A 14910-nucleotide genomic window follows, 5' to 3' on the forward strand; every position below is an offset into this window, starting at 1 on the left:
GAGGCGGTGGCTCCTCGCAGGTACGTTGGCAGTGGCCGCGTGTTGCCGGAGCGCTGAGCTGCTGTTTTCGTAAATCGTAAGTTTGCTGTGGGACATGGTGTCTGTGTTTGTTAGCTTTGAACGCGTTTTGGTATTTTATTTTTTATTTTATACTTTATTTTCACAAAAGCAGGGTTTTGCTTTCTCAGATAGATTGTATCTGACCACCAGCTCTGTCTCTGTGGGTTCCTGAAGAGCTAGTTCGGGAAGTGCCTGCATGGAGATTTGGAAGCACTACTCTAAATTTGCAGGCATGAGTAGGATGGGACCAAGCATGGAAAATACCTTAGCATAGTGGCTTTTTGTCCTTTTTTTTAAAAAAAACCAAAACAATTTAAATGATTACAAACAATTGTTACAGAAATCTTGAAAATACTGCCTGCCTGAAAATGTGTTTTGAATTTCTGGAGTGTGTTTTATTCTAAATGGAAAAACTGTAAAAGGTACATAACTTAGAAGTGTCTTACTTCTATTTATCTTTTCACACTAGATTAAATTATATAGCTGAGGCTTTTTTTCTTCATGTGTGCTTTTTTAAAACAAAGTACTGACATATTGGAGCATTTTTGGCAGAAGAGAATTGAGGCTTAGAGCCTCAAGTGGTTACTTATGCTTGTGTGTAGTGGTGGGTTTGGTTTTTTTTTTTTTGAGAGTCAACTGTGGCACATGCTTATGTATTTTCAGGGTTTGTATTCATTATATCTCCTTTATAATCTACTGACTTGTTTTAAATATTGTAAATATAATATTCCACCTCCCTCCCAGGCTTTTGCAAAACTTTCTAGAAAATTGTAATTAAGTCTTTGCTATAGAATTTATTACAATTTTTAGTCAAGAGGAGATAAGTGTCTTTTGAGTTCAAGTTAATTTGATAGACTGAGGTACCAGCTAACTTATTTCTGTATTGTTTTTAAGTTATCATATATTTATGCTTACCAGTTATGAATGCCTAAGGTGTAGTGACAAAGCTAAGGTTAAAATAGGCCTTGTTAGAAGGAGTTTGCTAGTGATTTTTAATTGTACTAATTAGGATTTTTATTGTATTTGATGGTGCTCTTCTGGGAGAGAACATAGTATCTATTTACAGTTTTTCTGCCTCCAATGTAAGATGCACAAAAAGTAAAATTGTGAAGAATTTGTGCTTTTTAGCTTATTCTTTATTATGCTTGTATTTACAGCTTTTAAAATACCTTTCCCTTTGTTTCCAGACCTTTTTTCATTATTCCTCCTGACTGTGGCCTTTTCTGAGTCATACATGTTTACCTATTCTGTATGTGTGGAAAGATGTTAAAAAGGCTGTTGAAGAATTGAAGTCAAGTCTTTTCTTAATGTGTAAGTCTAACAACTTCTTTGAAAGTGTACATTTAAAGATCCCTGGGACTTTTTTAAACTACTTGATTGTTTCTAGTAAATATTTTTATTTGTTGTGCTGCAGGTGCTTGTTGATGATTTTATGGTACCCAATAATAACAAAGTTAAGTTGTAATTTGTGGTATTACTTGGTTAAAGTAGATCACAAATCGGGTTTGAATATATCCAACTGACTGTTTGCCAAACATAAATGTTTTATCCAGTTAAGGAAATGTTGCCCAACTGAGGACCTCTTTGGCTCCATGTTAGAAGTCTGAGTCTTGTTCTCTGCAGCATACTTTATCTACTTCTGATTTTTATAGTGCTAATTGCCTGCATATTTCAGGTTTCACTATTTGACAGCATAGCATCTTAATCTGGACATCAACATCAACATCTACATCATCAGGATGTTGTATTGCATCATCCACCCTGTAGTCTTCATGTGTGGCATCTGTGTATTAAAAAGTTCTTCAAGCAAGCAAGCAAGTCCAAGTCATTTTTAGTTACTTATTCTTTCTGTGTGAGTTCAGCTTGCCCCCCTTCAAATAAGGGCTTTACCATTGACAAAAGAAAGCATTATAATATCGTAATCTTTTGGTGAAAATGGAGTGTAATGTGGATGAGTTATCTTCTAAAGGCTCAAAGTGGAGTAATTTCCCATGTATTAATCTTCTACGTGGAAGATGGGAAAAGGTATCACTGAGTTAAAAAAAAAACAAAAACAACAAAACAAAGCAAAACAATGCCATACTTTAAGTTTACAGGGCATTCACCTAAGGAGGGAGTGTGTGTATATGTATCTGTGGTTTGTGGGTTTGGGTTTCATTTCTTTTTTGAACATCAGATGTGTAGTTGAAATCTTGCAGGTCTCATAGCTGAAGAACACAATCAATTGAATTTATTTGATATTGGAGTCTGTATAAAATGTCAGGGTCTGTTTTGTTTATTATTTTGAGAACTGCAGAAATGCTAGTATATTTTCCAAAGGAACGCAATAAAGCATATGCTTAAGAAAAAAAAGTGTTTTGCTTTTCTGCTTTTCTTGCTATGTAATATTTGAATATGGCCTTGACAGTTTTTCAGTCTCCATTTTCTTTGTCAGGTATTTACACGTGTATGGTAGATACTTCCTTCTTGCAGGACTATGGGAAATTCTTTGGAAGACCTTAGTGATGCTTATGATGGCCTGGAGCTCTAGAAGCAGCTCTTGCATTTCATCACAATCAGGGAGAGGATGTGATCATTCTTTCAGTTTGAATGGATGGTCTCATGAGTTCCAAGTCTGTGTTGCTTCAGGGTGGGCAGGAGAATAGCAGAGAGAGACCTCTGCTGATCATATTTCAGCTAACACTTTACTAACCTTTGCTAGTAAAGAAGAAAGTGACATTGGCTTCTACTATGGAAAAAGTTTTTAGGAAAAAGTGTCATATCCTAGTGAAGAAAGAGTTCTTCCTTTTCAGTTTCACTTTTCAAAATCCAAGTTATTTTTGCTCTATTCTATTGCTGCTGATTTTATGTTGATGTGGGGGAGTGGTGGTTGTGCGTAGACTTGAGCTGCTATAAATTGTCAGTGCAGCCCATCAGAGAAACACTGACATTAAGTCTGTAGGGAGATGATGCTGACCATACATATTTGAGCCTCTTAATCCATAGAAGAGTACTGTTACGTACTTGTTCTGGAAAGATTAACCTATACCAAGGAACATATGGTGAGAAACCAGAGCTAACTTTTATCTGTTGACTATTTCAGACTTGTGTGATACTAAAGGTAGGCATACAAAAAATTCATTGTAGATGAGTGTGGTGAGGTTTTTTTGGTGTTATAAAGGTAATGCCTCCATTAGTGAAATAGATCTTTTGTCACATTTAGACTTTTTTTCTATTTCAGCGCAATATTTGGCTACTAACAGAGTAACAGACTTCAGTAATAAAAATGGCAACTCTTGCTGAATTTGACTTTACCTAGGTTCAGTTAGTGATCCATGTCACAGAGGAGGTACTGTGTTTATATTTATTTGAAATCCTCAATAAGTGCTAGCTTCATTTTTTAAAAGTAGCTCTTTGGCATTTCTTATGCTTACGGGCTGTCCTGGTAGGAGAGAACCACAATCTGATGGCATGGAATTTCAGTGTTTTCATCTTTAAGTAGATGTTGTTCTTTAAAGTTTGTTTTGGAAGATTTATATATTTTGTAGCAAAAACCCCAAACATCAGAACAACAAACAACTCCCCCTCCCCTCTGAAATGAAAACAAGCCAGAAAAAGGGTTATAGTGTAATGCCTCATTTTTTTGCTTCATTCTTTTTACTCTCAAATGCCAACACAATTCTCAACAACTTCCAAGACTGGTGTGTATTTATTAATGAGTTGTCATAAGTATTCTAATTGCATTAGTTTAAATTAATATTTACTTTATTTGTTTTCTAATTTCAGGAGAATAAAATGAGGAAGTTCTAGGACCTTGAGAATAACTGCACAGTAGTCTCGTTTGCTGCTTCCTTCCATAGACTAATATCAAGAATTCACTTAAAGAAAAGGAAAACCTAAAATCATGCCATCTGAAAAGGAACAGGTTTTACATCAAATTAATTTGTTAAAACACAATGCTGTGAGGAATTTTTCTACAGATACTGCTTTGGAAAAAGCACTGATGAACGACCCTTTAAGTATGATGACTCAACCAGCAATTTTAGATGTCAATCTCTCTTACAGACTAAAAAATGTGAAAATTGATTTACCCAAGGTGAACATTCCAGATGAAGTATTAATGAAGCATGAAGTTGATAGATAAAAAAAAATAAACAGCAAACTGCGCGTAAGTCCTTAAGTCTAGAGAAAATAAATGGAAGCAATCCCTATTGTTCAGAGGGAAGCCGCTTGCAAAATAAACCAGAAGTGCAATTTGAAGAAGGGTTGAAAACTACAGTGAAGATACTAAACTTCACTTGTACGAAGTGCAAGGATAACATTAGGTACAGCCCAAATGATCTACAGAAACATTTTCAGCTGTTACACTATGGCGAGTTGCCTTTGTATCCTTGTGAGATGTGTAACTACTCAGCTAATGACTTTCAGTCATTTAAACAGCATAGACGCACCCATCGTAGCACTTTAGTAAAATGTGAGCTCTGTAATGATGAGCATGTGTACACTTTGTTGGATTTGACAAAACACTTCACATCAAAGCATTGTGTAAATGGTCACTTTCAATGTGAAATATGTGCGTTTTCCACACAGGATGTGGGTACATTTGTTCAGCACATTCACAGACATAATGAGATTCCGTATAAATGTGGAAAATGCCATCACTTAAGCTTTACAAAAGAGGAGTTCCAGAAGCATCTTCTTGTTCATAGCAGTATGTTTCCGTTTGGTTGTCAGTACTGTAGTTACAGCACACCACGGAAAGATTATCTTTTAAAACACATCATAGCTTTGCATAGAGACCACTTGTATGCAAAAGAAGAGCTGGAAAGGGATAAATGTGAAAAAAGAATAGTGAAGACTCCAGCAGGACTGAAGCTTGTGTTAAGACGGTATAAAATGGGAACATCGAAAAAAGCACTCTGGAGACGGAAAAAGATAAGCAATGGAAGTGACAAAACTGGAGAAAATAATGCACAAGTGCTGAGAAGTGTGAATAAAATTCAAACAGAAGTTGAGGAGCTGAACAAGTGTATGCGAGATGTGGAAGCAAATGATGAAGAAGATCAAATTATGTTTACAGAAAAGTGTAACTTCACAGGTGGAATGCTGTCTGCTACTACTGAACAATACAATAAAGCAGATGATGGAACAAGTAACGGCTTGGGATTATTGAAAAATGCTGTTCATGGGCCAACAGTATTGATGGTCAAAAACAACAAAATATCAGTTCCAGCAAATTACAGTGCTAAATTTATGGGATTTAAAATGGTTGATGGAAAACAACATATTGTTATAAAATTGTTACATACAAGTAAGCAAAATGTACATTTGTTGGGTCAGAAAGCTGATCCTATTAGAGATGGTTCTGTAACTCCTTTGCTACAGACTGCTGATCCTTGTGGCTTTTCTTTAGGTGCTATACCACATATGACTGATCAGTCAACCTTAAAGAACAATTCTGTTCACCCATTGACCTCCCCCCCATTTTCTTGTTCTGCTTCTCATTCAAGAAAAACAAAAGTGGAAAACCAGAATAACTCCTTGTATGGTAGGAGTGTTTCTCAAACTGTAGCACCTTCTAATGTAGCTGTTGGAAAAAGTTTTAATTATTTGCCAATGAAGTTGAGTTCAACTGTACCTCCATGTGATGAGGTGACAAAAGTTGGAACTCAAAGTAATATCTCATGGGGAAGCTATAGTCCTCCAAGTCATCCTCAGGTATTACCACCCACTATTACAAATACACTTCACTATGACCCTATGAAAATGCCCTTCTTTCCTGAACTGAAAATACAAAATGGTGGCCTGAATAATAGTAATGGAACTAATAATCTCTATTATTCAACTTCAGTGGATTCTTCTAATGAAGGATTGCTGTCTTTTCACAACTATTCCAAAATGGACACTTCAGATACTCCATGTAGCATTTGGATGTCAACAGATGACAGATACAAAGCCTTTCTATCTAACAAAACAGTTTCTTTTCGGAACAGTAGGAAAAGTGAACTTGCATCTTCATATTCAGAGTCAATGAAAGGCTTAAAACCAGAGAAAGTTGTATCAGCCCAATCAGATATTAATAAAACTTATGGACTCGTAAACACTAAGAATATGTATCCTAAAAGCCAGTCTAACCGTGTTGACAGCGAGTGTTTTATGGAGGACCAGCATAATGGCCAGCAGTATTTGGATGCAAATATACATCACGGCTTTGATAATGTAGCTGAGAAATTCCAAGAAAATGCCTCTGATTGTGTTAACTCGGTCTTAATGCCTAAAATCACATCCGTTTTCTCATTGCAGAGTGAACAGGCAGCTAATTATTTATCGCCTGAAATAAACCAGTTACTGCAAGATGTGTTAAAAGTGAAAGCAAATGCTCAGCAAGAATCACTCAGCAAGTCAAATAACTGCGTGAAAGTTCATTCTGACAAGCTGCTTTCTGCTCATGAGACAGGGTCGCACTTAAAAAGTTCGGCAAGTGCAGGTGCTTTTCAGAGGCCTCCTGCTAATATAGGCTTTCATATTTATAACCAAGAGTTGAACACAAAATGTAATACAAACGAAGGTACACTTTGTGGGAGAGAAAGTCAGGCATCCAGAACATCATTTGATTCACAAGGAATGGATAAATTATCCAGAAATCCAGGTGCTGGGACGTTGCTGAAAACTCGTACAGATGCAATCATAACACAGCAGTTAGTAAATGATAAAATACAGTCTACAACCCAAAGTCGTCACAGCTTTTCATCGATTCTTCAGGAACAGAAGAAAACCCTTTTAGTTCAGTCCCCTCCATCAGGATTTTTTGTTCCTTTGCACCTTGCTAACCAGCCTGGACTGCAGGTGGTTTCAGGAAAATCTCTTCCATCAACCAGTTTGTCATCGTCAGATGGGCATATAACTAAAGGTGTACCTGCATCTTTTGTTTTAAATAAAGGACCTGGAATGATTTTGACTTTTAGCGGGGCAATTGGAACAGTTGCAAATGTCCCTAGTGATAGTTCTCAGGTTTTAGGACGAGTTGCATCCAGAGAATATGGTAAAATAACCATACCAGCTTCAAAAGTAGAGGGGGGAAATGACAGTTTCAGAAGTGTAAGTTCCTGTAATAGGAGAGCATGTAGTACTGCAAATGATTCATTGAATAGCATGCCATACAAAGGACCTCTAGTAATTAAAAACTCATCTGAGTCATCTGTGAAGGGAATTTCTTCTGGTAAGGTGTTATCAGAGCATCAGGATGCTGTCTTTGGGTCCTTGGAGTCAGTAAACTATCAGGAAATTAAACAGAAACAATGTGTTTATGCACTTTTGCCTGACGGACAGCAGGCAGTTTTTCTGAAATGTATGACACCAAACAAGCCTATAGTTCATAAACATAGTGTTTTTCAGGATAGTAATAGTTATGAAAATTGTCAACCAAAGAAAACTGGAGCCATGCAACAAAAGCTTTTGCTGAAAATTAAGACTTCAGGTACGCTGGCTGATACCACTCAGTCAGTAAACAACTCCATGCCCTCACTACAGTTGGATAGCTTGCAGTCTCTTACTCCTGCACTACCACAGAAACAAACTGATCTTACTTCTAATGATGCCTTAATCTTACCAGGTAGGTTAATGCCAGCAGGTGCCTCTTTGGCAAGCACTAATCCAGCATGTTGTCCTCCTGTAGAACCTGTTTATTTGACTAAGTCTGCAGGAACACGGTTGCAAAAAGGTTCTGTTGAGAGTATGCAAGTAACTGCTAATAACGGGAATAACTTTGGTAGTCAGAAGTCCACGTGGAGTACTCGAAACAGAGCCACAAATGTAAAACCTTGTTTAAAACGAACTAGGTCTAAAAATACAGAAACTGCGTGTGTGCAAAGAAACAAGAATTTCAAACGGAAAAGAAAGGATAATTGCCTGGAATCTCCAAGAAAGAAAGTAACTTTGCACAGAAAGTGTAAGGAAAAGAATCAAGCTGATGTTTTTAGTGAATCAGGTGGCACTTACAAACTAAGGGCATCAAAAGAAACTGTGAGGACTTTGAAATTACTTCCTTTTAATTCTAAACAGCTTGTAAAATGCCCTAGGAGAAATCAACCAGTTGTTGTGCTTAACCATCCTGATGCAGATGTTCCAGAAGTTGTAAATGTAATGAAAACCATTGCTAAATTTAAGGGACATGTTCTTAAGGTTTCACTGTCAAAAAGAACTATTGAAGCGCTTCTGCAGCCAGCCTTCTGCAATCCGTTGGACATAACTACTGGTGATCTTTCTCAGAAGAGGCACAGGACTATAAAACCTATTAGCCCTGTAAAAGAAAGATTTGTCTTGAAATTGACACTGAAAAAGACTAGCAAAAACAATTATCAGATTGTGAAAACTACCTCTGATAATACCTTGAAAGCTAAGTTTAGCTGCTGGTTTTGCGGTAGAATATTTGACAATCAAGATAATTGGGTAGGACATGGACAGAGGCATCTGATGGAGGCTACTCGAGATTGGAATTCATTAATGTAATGGTGACTAGTGAATAAAATAATTATCATACATTACAGCTGTTTAAAAAGAGAATAAATTGAATTAGGATACACAAGTGATTTTGTTTTGTATTTCAGTATACTAACTGAAGTGTAAAAATGATGCAAAGTGCTAGTATTTTAAAAGGAAGAGCAGATTCTTTGTTGCCATCAAGCTTTGAGAAAGGTCAAGGAGCTTTGTGGTTTAGATAGCTTGTAACTAACTGCAAATACTGTTTCATAAAAATATGTATTATTTTTTGTTACTACTATCATGTCCTATATTTTTATTCTATAGAATGAGTCTTCAGGGCTTTTGTTCTGTACATATTTTTTAAAAACCTAAACATGTAAATATTTTTATACTTATTTGGAATAATTCTTGCACAGAAATTGCCCCCCTCCTCCTATTCTTCATTTCTGTGCATGCACTACTAAAAACAATTTTTAATTTTTTTTTAAGTACACACAGCTGTTACCCTGGGATTTTTGTTACTTTCACTTGTTATCTCTTGATTCTGTTTTTCAGGGATCGAACACTATTGTTAGCAAGTGCCTAAAAGATGTGAAGCAGTTTACATTATGTCAGCTGTATAACCATAGGCCCATATAGGGCCATTTCCCCAGTAGTTTAATTTAAACAAAGCCATATGTGAATGCTTTAAGCTGTATTGCTATGCACATGACACTTGTACTATATCTGTGCAGTTTGTCTACTTTCTTAGTGAAGTATTTTTCATATAAATTAATAAAACATATTACGATTGTGTTAATGCAATGAGCCTGAGAATGGAATCAGTTGAAAATATACAGTATATCTATTCATAATGTATATGGTGTTTAAGAATGGTGAACATTCCTAATCTGTATTGACTCTGTCACTATTAAATTTGCTATAACTTGTGTTTACAGAATATGACTGTGAGCATTTATAGAAAATATTTCTGTTTTGTTTTATACTTTTTCTGCCACAGACCCTCTAGGAAGGCCAGGATATGGTGAAGTGCAAAGCACCATTTTAGGCCTGTAGCTGCACTATGGTTCTGTTTCAGGTGGATGTGATTTGTACCCATATTGACTAGATAGTGTTTTTTACTATTTTTTTTCTATTCAGGTGAACAGCCTTTTAGGGTACCAGGAGTTTGTCAAAACCAAGGCTTGAGTTACTCCTCCTTCATTTTACTGTAGGCCAGTAGGGTAGTATTCCTAGGAGCCTGCTTGCTTCCTACTTACAGTTAAAAGATAATGATGAAAGGAGAATGTTTCACATTTCTTATGTTTATTTGAGTAAAGAGCTTATCTGTAGTGACTGAGAGTATACAAATGAAGGTCCTTACTGTTGCTTTGTCCTCTGGATTCTTAATGAACCCAGAGGCTTCAGTGGGAGTGCTGTTGCCATATGGCACCTTTTGCCCAGGTACTGGCTGATTACATTTTAAAGATAAGTCAGCTTCCCAAAGTATTGATGGAAAAACTCAGAATTGAATGGACTTGGGAGAGGAGTGGGTCACTTAAATCACTTAGTTATAATGAAAATGATTATTAAAAAATTTACTTCAGTAGCTAGATGTGTTCTTTTTTCCCTTGATGTGTCTGTTGGCTGGAAGATGCACACTAGCCTTGTAGCTGGTGAGTTATGTTTGGGAGTCAACTGAAGTACTTGAGACAGTCAAGGCAGCATCGTTTGGGTGAATTAATATACAGCTGGTGTGTGTTCTGTATCAAAATCAGATCATTTTGTGCTGCACAATGGGCTTGAGCTCCGATGTGAATTTGGCTAAGAACTTTGAAGAAGTCTACTGAAGTGGTGAGGAAGTGTGTTAGATTGCCTTGGGAAAGGACAAAATTGCGTTAAGCTTTTTTGACTGTAAGGATGTATTGGCTGCCTCAGCTTGCTCTCCTATAAACTGTGAAATCGAACCCCTGAACTCTGGACATTGCCATTGCCACCTTTGGCAGAAATATCTGTGAAATTTGTTGCTAAAACCAACTTGGTGCAACTTCACTGAGAATGACCTGTGTTACATGCTGCTTAGCACTGAGGTGAAAGTTCTGCTGTAGAGTTAGGGGGTTTTCTCTTTATTGATGAACCAGGAGAGTGACAACTTTAGGTGGCCTTAAAGAGGCCTAAAATCTATTCCGTACTGTATTCTTGGCAAGATGTGTATTCATCAATAAGTTATGGTTTCTCTTCCTTAGTAATTCCAGTCTTTTAACAAAAACCTTGCGTTTAATATTTGTTCCAGGGCTGTTGTCATGCAAGACATGTTTGGGTTTTTTTAACTATACTTCCTAAGAATCTCTGCCTGCTGCTGGTGGTTTAGATTGAAGGAGGAATGTAGTTTTTTAACTTAATGTCTGAACACTTGGATTTTTGAGAATGCAAGTTCTTACTCCTTTCATGGAACAAGATTGTTAGGAATGATTTGCAGTACTCACTGTACTCTCCTTTTCATATCAGGTAGGCAGACAACACTTTAAGACCTTTTGTACCTTAGTAAATATGATACTTTGCCCTGAGTAAAATAATGCTGCTTGCTTTGTTTTGACTTAATTTTAAAGCAAATTTTTTAGGTCATCTTTTTTTTTTTTAAATCCTTACTATTCACTCAATTACAATTATATGGAAGACAAATTCACTAACAATATTAAAGAAATATAGGGAGAGAGGTGTGTTGCTATGTCTGTCAGAAGTCAGACTTAACATACCTGCTACCTAGACAGCATTAATTAGTGGCAGCTGCTGGCACTTCAGCAGTTTTAAGAGGAAGTTTCAGGTATAGGATTGCACCAAGTTAACAGTTCCTAGATTCTGTGTTGGCTGCTGAGTCAATAGCATCAGGATTTTTAACATAGTGGGCTCCATCTTGAGTGCTAATTTATTTTATATCCTTGTGAAATGAAAGCTTGTATTTTTCATTTCTCAAACCTTTCTTTTCAGCTAAAATTGTGTCTCAAAATATGTCTACACCACAATCTGCCCAAGCCATAGAAGATCTAGCTCGGGTATGGAAACCAGAGTATCTAGTGTGCATCCTTTTTCCCTGTGTAGATCTGTGAGTAGAGTAAAATACGTGATGACATACTGGTCGGCTTGTTGGTTTTGTTTTTTTCCCCCATGGGAAAAATTTTGTGCCTAGGGTGTTCTCAGGATGAATGGATTATTTTGTGGAAGATGATGTTGCCTGTCAAATCCCTGCCTCATTTTGTTGTCAAAACTGTAAGGTAGCCCTGCAATGATGGAGAATATGGCTACAAAGGAAAGAAGGGTTTGAGGATGAAAGCAGTTGAATGTTTATCTAGAGCATATTTGTAGATAGCCATAAAGTTACATGTAGTGCTGAGCACTTAGAGCTGAGGGCCAGCAGTGCTTTGAGTATGGAAAGGGCACAGTATTGGTAATTACCTTAAAAACTGATATTTAGTCTCTAAAATGGAAGTCTGTAGGTATGCATGATTTTCACTTTCTCATGCCTTTTTTCCCCCCAGTTGTAGAATGATGGTGATATTACACATGTAACTCAAAGTTTGAAGAATCTAGACACTTTTGTGAGGAGCAACATACAAACATTAACAAGAAAACAGTTTTGTTAAGAACAAAGTTCAAATACTGTGCAGTACCTGAGTGAATAAGGACTCTACATGAATGCAAAGAAAGCTAAATATCAACTGGCTGCTTTTTCAGAGTATTTTCCATTGTGAGTATTGCTTTAAATAGTAACCTAAAGTGAAGTTTCATGTAACTAAATAATATCAGAGTAAAGATGTAGAAGGAGTAAATTAAGCTTGCAGAGATGAATACCTTTTGTTAACTTTGAGGCCTTGCCTTAACAATTTTAATGTTCTAAACATTACACTAGTACAAAGTAAGTGTTGCATTAGTATAATACTAATAAATACCAACTGAAGGATAAACTAAACATAGCATTTATGTAGTACTGTGAATAGTGTCATAGGCTTGTGTAAAGTCTGTATACGTTGTTTCTTATTTGCCAGTGTCTCATTTGCTTCACATCTAGGGTAAGTAGTATCTGTGTTACGGAGGGAAGAAACTGAGATGCAGCAAGGTAGGGAGCCATGTGCTGAACATCTTCACCATATTAATAAGCAGTTCTTTCTGTAAGACAGGTGCTTTACTTGTAGAAGTAATTGATCAAAACTACAAGGAAGTAGTTGCAGACTACAGCTGCAACATAGCTCTAAGTGTCTTGCTGAGACTTTGCAAGTCTTGGTGCAATCTTGCCTAAATGCTTGTCAGATAATCCTAGTCCACACTGCTTTAACCTTTGGAAGTTACTTTGTTTCCAATAATACACTAAGTTAACCACTGTGATAGAACAGGCTTGAGAAAAATTTGTGTGTCTGTGTCTGTAAACAATAATTCTGCAAGAATTGAGCACGTAATTGGTTTAGCAACGAAGCAGTGCGCTTGGGTCACCAACAGCAGACAATTTCAAGAAAAGATCTGAGAGGTATTAAGCCAAGCTTATATGCTTAACAAAAGCTTACATTTAATTCAGCTTATATATTACCCATAACAGATACTGTGAAAGAACACCTACAAATATATACATTGAAATATTGATGATAGTTAATTGATGTTTTCTTCCTAGAAGGATGCTAAGAAATGTGATCTAGCAATGCCTCCATATACTATTGACTTAATATTTTAAATTTTATTTGCACATTTGAAGATACAAACAAAAATATTAATGAAGCAGAGTAAAGACAAGGAAATGGACAAAATGTCCATTCATCTAAAACATTCAGACAGTTTTATTGCCACTAATCACATGAAGTACAGTCCTGTTTTCAGCTTGTACACAACAGTAGATTAGGTAGAGTTGCTCTGATTTCTGGGGCTGTGCACTTAAATGGCTGAAAGCAGTGATCTGTGGTAAACAACAAATGAAGAGAGTAGATAATTGTGGGTGTTCTCCTTTTTGAAGTGAAAATGTCCAAGAGGAAATCTATTTTTACATAGCATTCAAAGGACCAGGTGGTGGTATGCAGTTGTTCTTCACATGACTTTGAATACCCATGTTGTCACAGATGGGAATCAGGGATGAGAGTGATCTGCTTTGGCTTCTTGTGTTAAATACAAGTGCTCTTGTGATAAAAGTGACATGGGGTTGAGCTTGAGCTGCATCTCTTGCTACTCAGTAGGTGCTCTTTTTAAAGAGTATTCCTTCATTTTGGATTTCCTTCTCTTAATACCTGATCCACATGTTTTGGGATGTTGAAATAAATTCTTTTTAAAAAGTCTTTATTTTAGCAGTTCAGTTTGATTAAGAAACTCTTACAATGTGTTTCAGTCTTGTTGAGTCTTTTGTATTGTTTTGGCTGTCAATTAGAACGAGGGAGGTACGCTGATGATTCTCTACTATTTCAGCAACACTGTCAAAGCGCTGGATAGAGAAAACAAAGATTAATTACAGCTGGTTTCCTTTAATGCTCTCATTTACAGTAATCACTGCATCATCTTTTCCTCTTTGTTTTTCCAACCATTGAAGGGAGTGGAGCTATGACTGTTACCAAGTGAGATGCTCTGCCGTTTAGTAAGAGCACTAATCCTGTTCTTAGTCCTGATTCTAGTCAAACAATTTAAATTTAGTCAATGGAAGATACTATGGCTACTAGCTGTCTTATCTCATGCCCCTTTCCATTTGTGGTTGCCACTTTCACAAACTGAACCACAGAGGTTGTTTTACAGGACTGGTTATTGAAGGCCAAACAAGCTCCAGGCTGTTATTTATTCTGTAACCTCAAAACCATTGCCTAGGAGGCAGATAATTAGGCTAAGATAAGCCTACTTTCACATCCCTGAAAAGCCTACCCTGTGCAGTGATAACAAACAGTTTTTGTTGGTATTTGGGTTCCAAGTTTCTGCTTTGCTGTAAGAGTAATTATCTGTGTGGTATAATAGCCAACTAGTTTCTTGAAAGTACTGTCATTCTCATTTTTCAGAGATGTGTTTTTTGTTTGGTTGGTTTGTTTTTTAGCATGGCTGTTCTTTCTTTATGATTTTCCAAGAAACTTAACTAGAGTCTTAGGTAGAAGGTGAATAGAGGACTATAAACAGCAGAAGAATTTGTCTAGCAGCTGCAGCTCCATTACTGATAACTTTTCAAAATAGTTCTATGAGTATATTTAAAACTTTATCTGTGGCTTTGATTACTCGCACTGTGCAGGAGCTGATGTTACACTGGTTTCTTGAGCTTGATAGATCAGTCATTTGTTGTATAGGATACACTTTTATCTTGATACATGAAGAGTCCTTTCCTCACAATGCAATATATCTTAATGCTTATTAAAGGTATAAAACTGAAAACTGTTATAAAAAACAACAAACCCCACATCATCT

At 36.5% G+C, this 14910-nt stretch overlaps 2 protein-coding genes across 2 annotated transcripts in view; one reads left to right on the forward strand and one right to left on the reverse strand.

Moving 5' to 3' along the window:
* The first annotated feature begins 3943 nt into the window (after positions 1-3943).
* Positions 3944-8819, forward strand: LOC104544928 (zinc finger protein 518A-like). Its single transcript, XM_010189934.1, is given in 2 exon segments — positions 3944-4187; positions 4190-8819. Coding segments are annotated over 2 exon segments (4602 nt in total). The 3' UTR covers positions 8548-8819.
* Positions 8820-13664: 4845 nt separating this feature from the next.
* BLNK (B-cell linker) overlaps positions 13665-14910 on the reverse strand; it is a 49823-nt gene continuing 48577 nt past the window's right edge. Inside the window, exon 23 of the mRNA XM_010189935.1 lies at positions 13665-13954. Within this exon, the coding sequence (XP_010188237.1) occupies positions 13835-13954 (120 nt within the window). The 3' untranslated portion in view covers positions 13665-13834. The remainder of the gene's footprint in view (positions 13955-14910) is intronic.

This window comes from Mesitornis unicolor, unplaced genomic scaffold (assembly GCF_000695765.1).
Source record: "Mesitornis unicolor isolate BGI_N332 unplaced genomic scaffold, ASM69576v1 scaffold3728, whole genome shotgun sequence".
NCBI classification, from domain to species: domain Eukaryota; kingdom Metazoa; phylum Chordata; class Aves; order Mesitornithiformes; family Mesitornithidae; genus Mesitornis; species Mesitornis unicolor.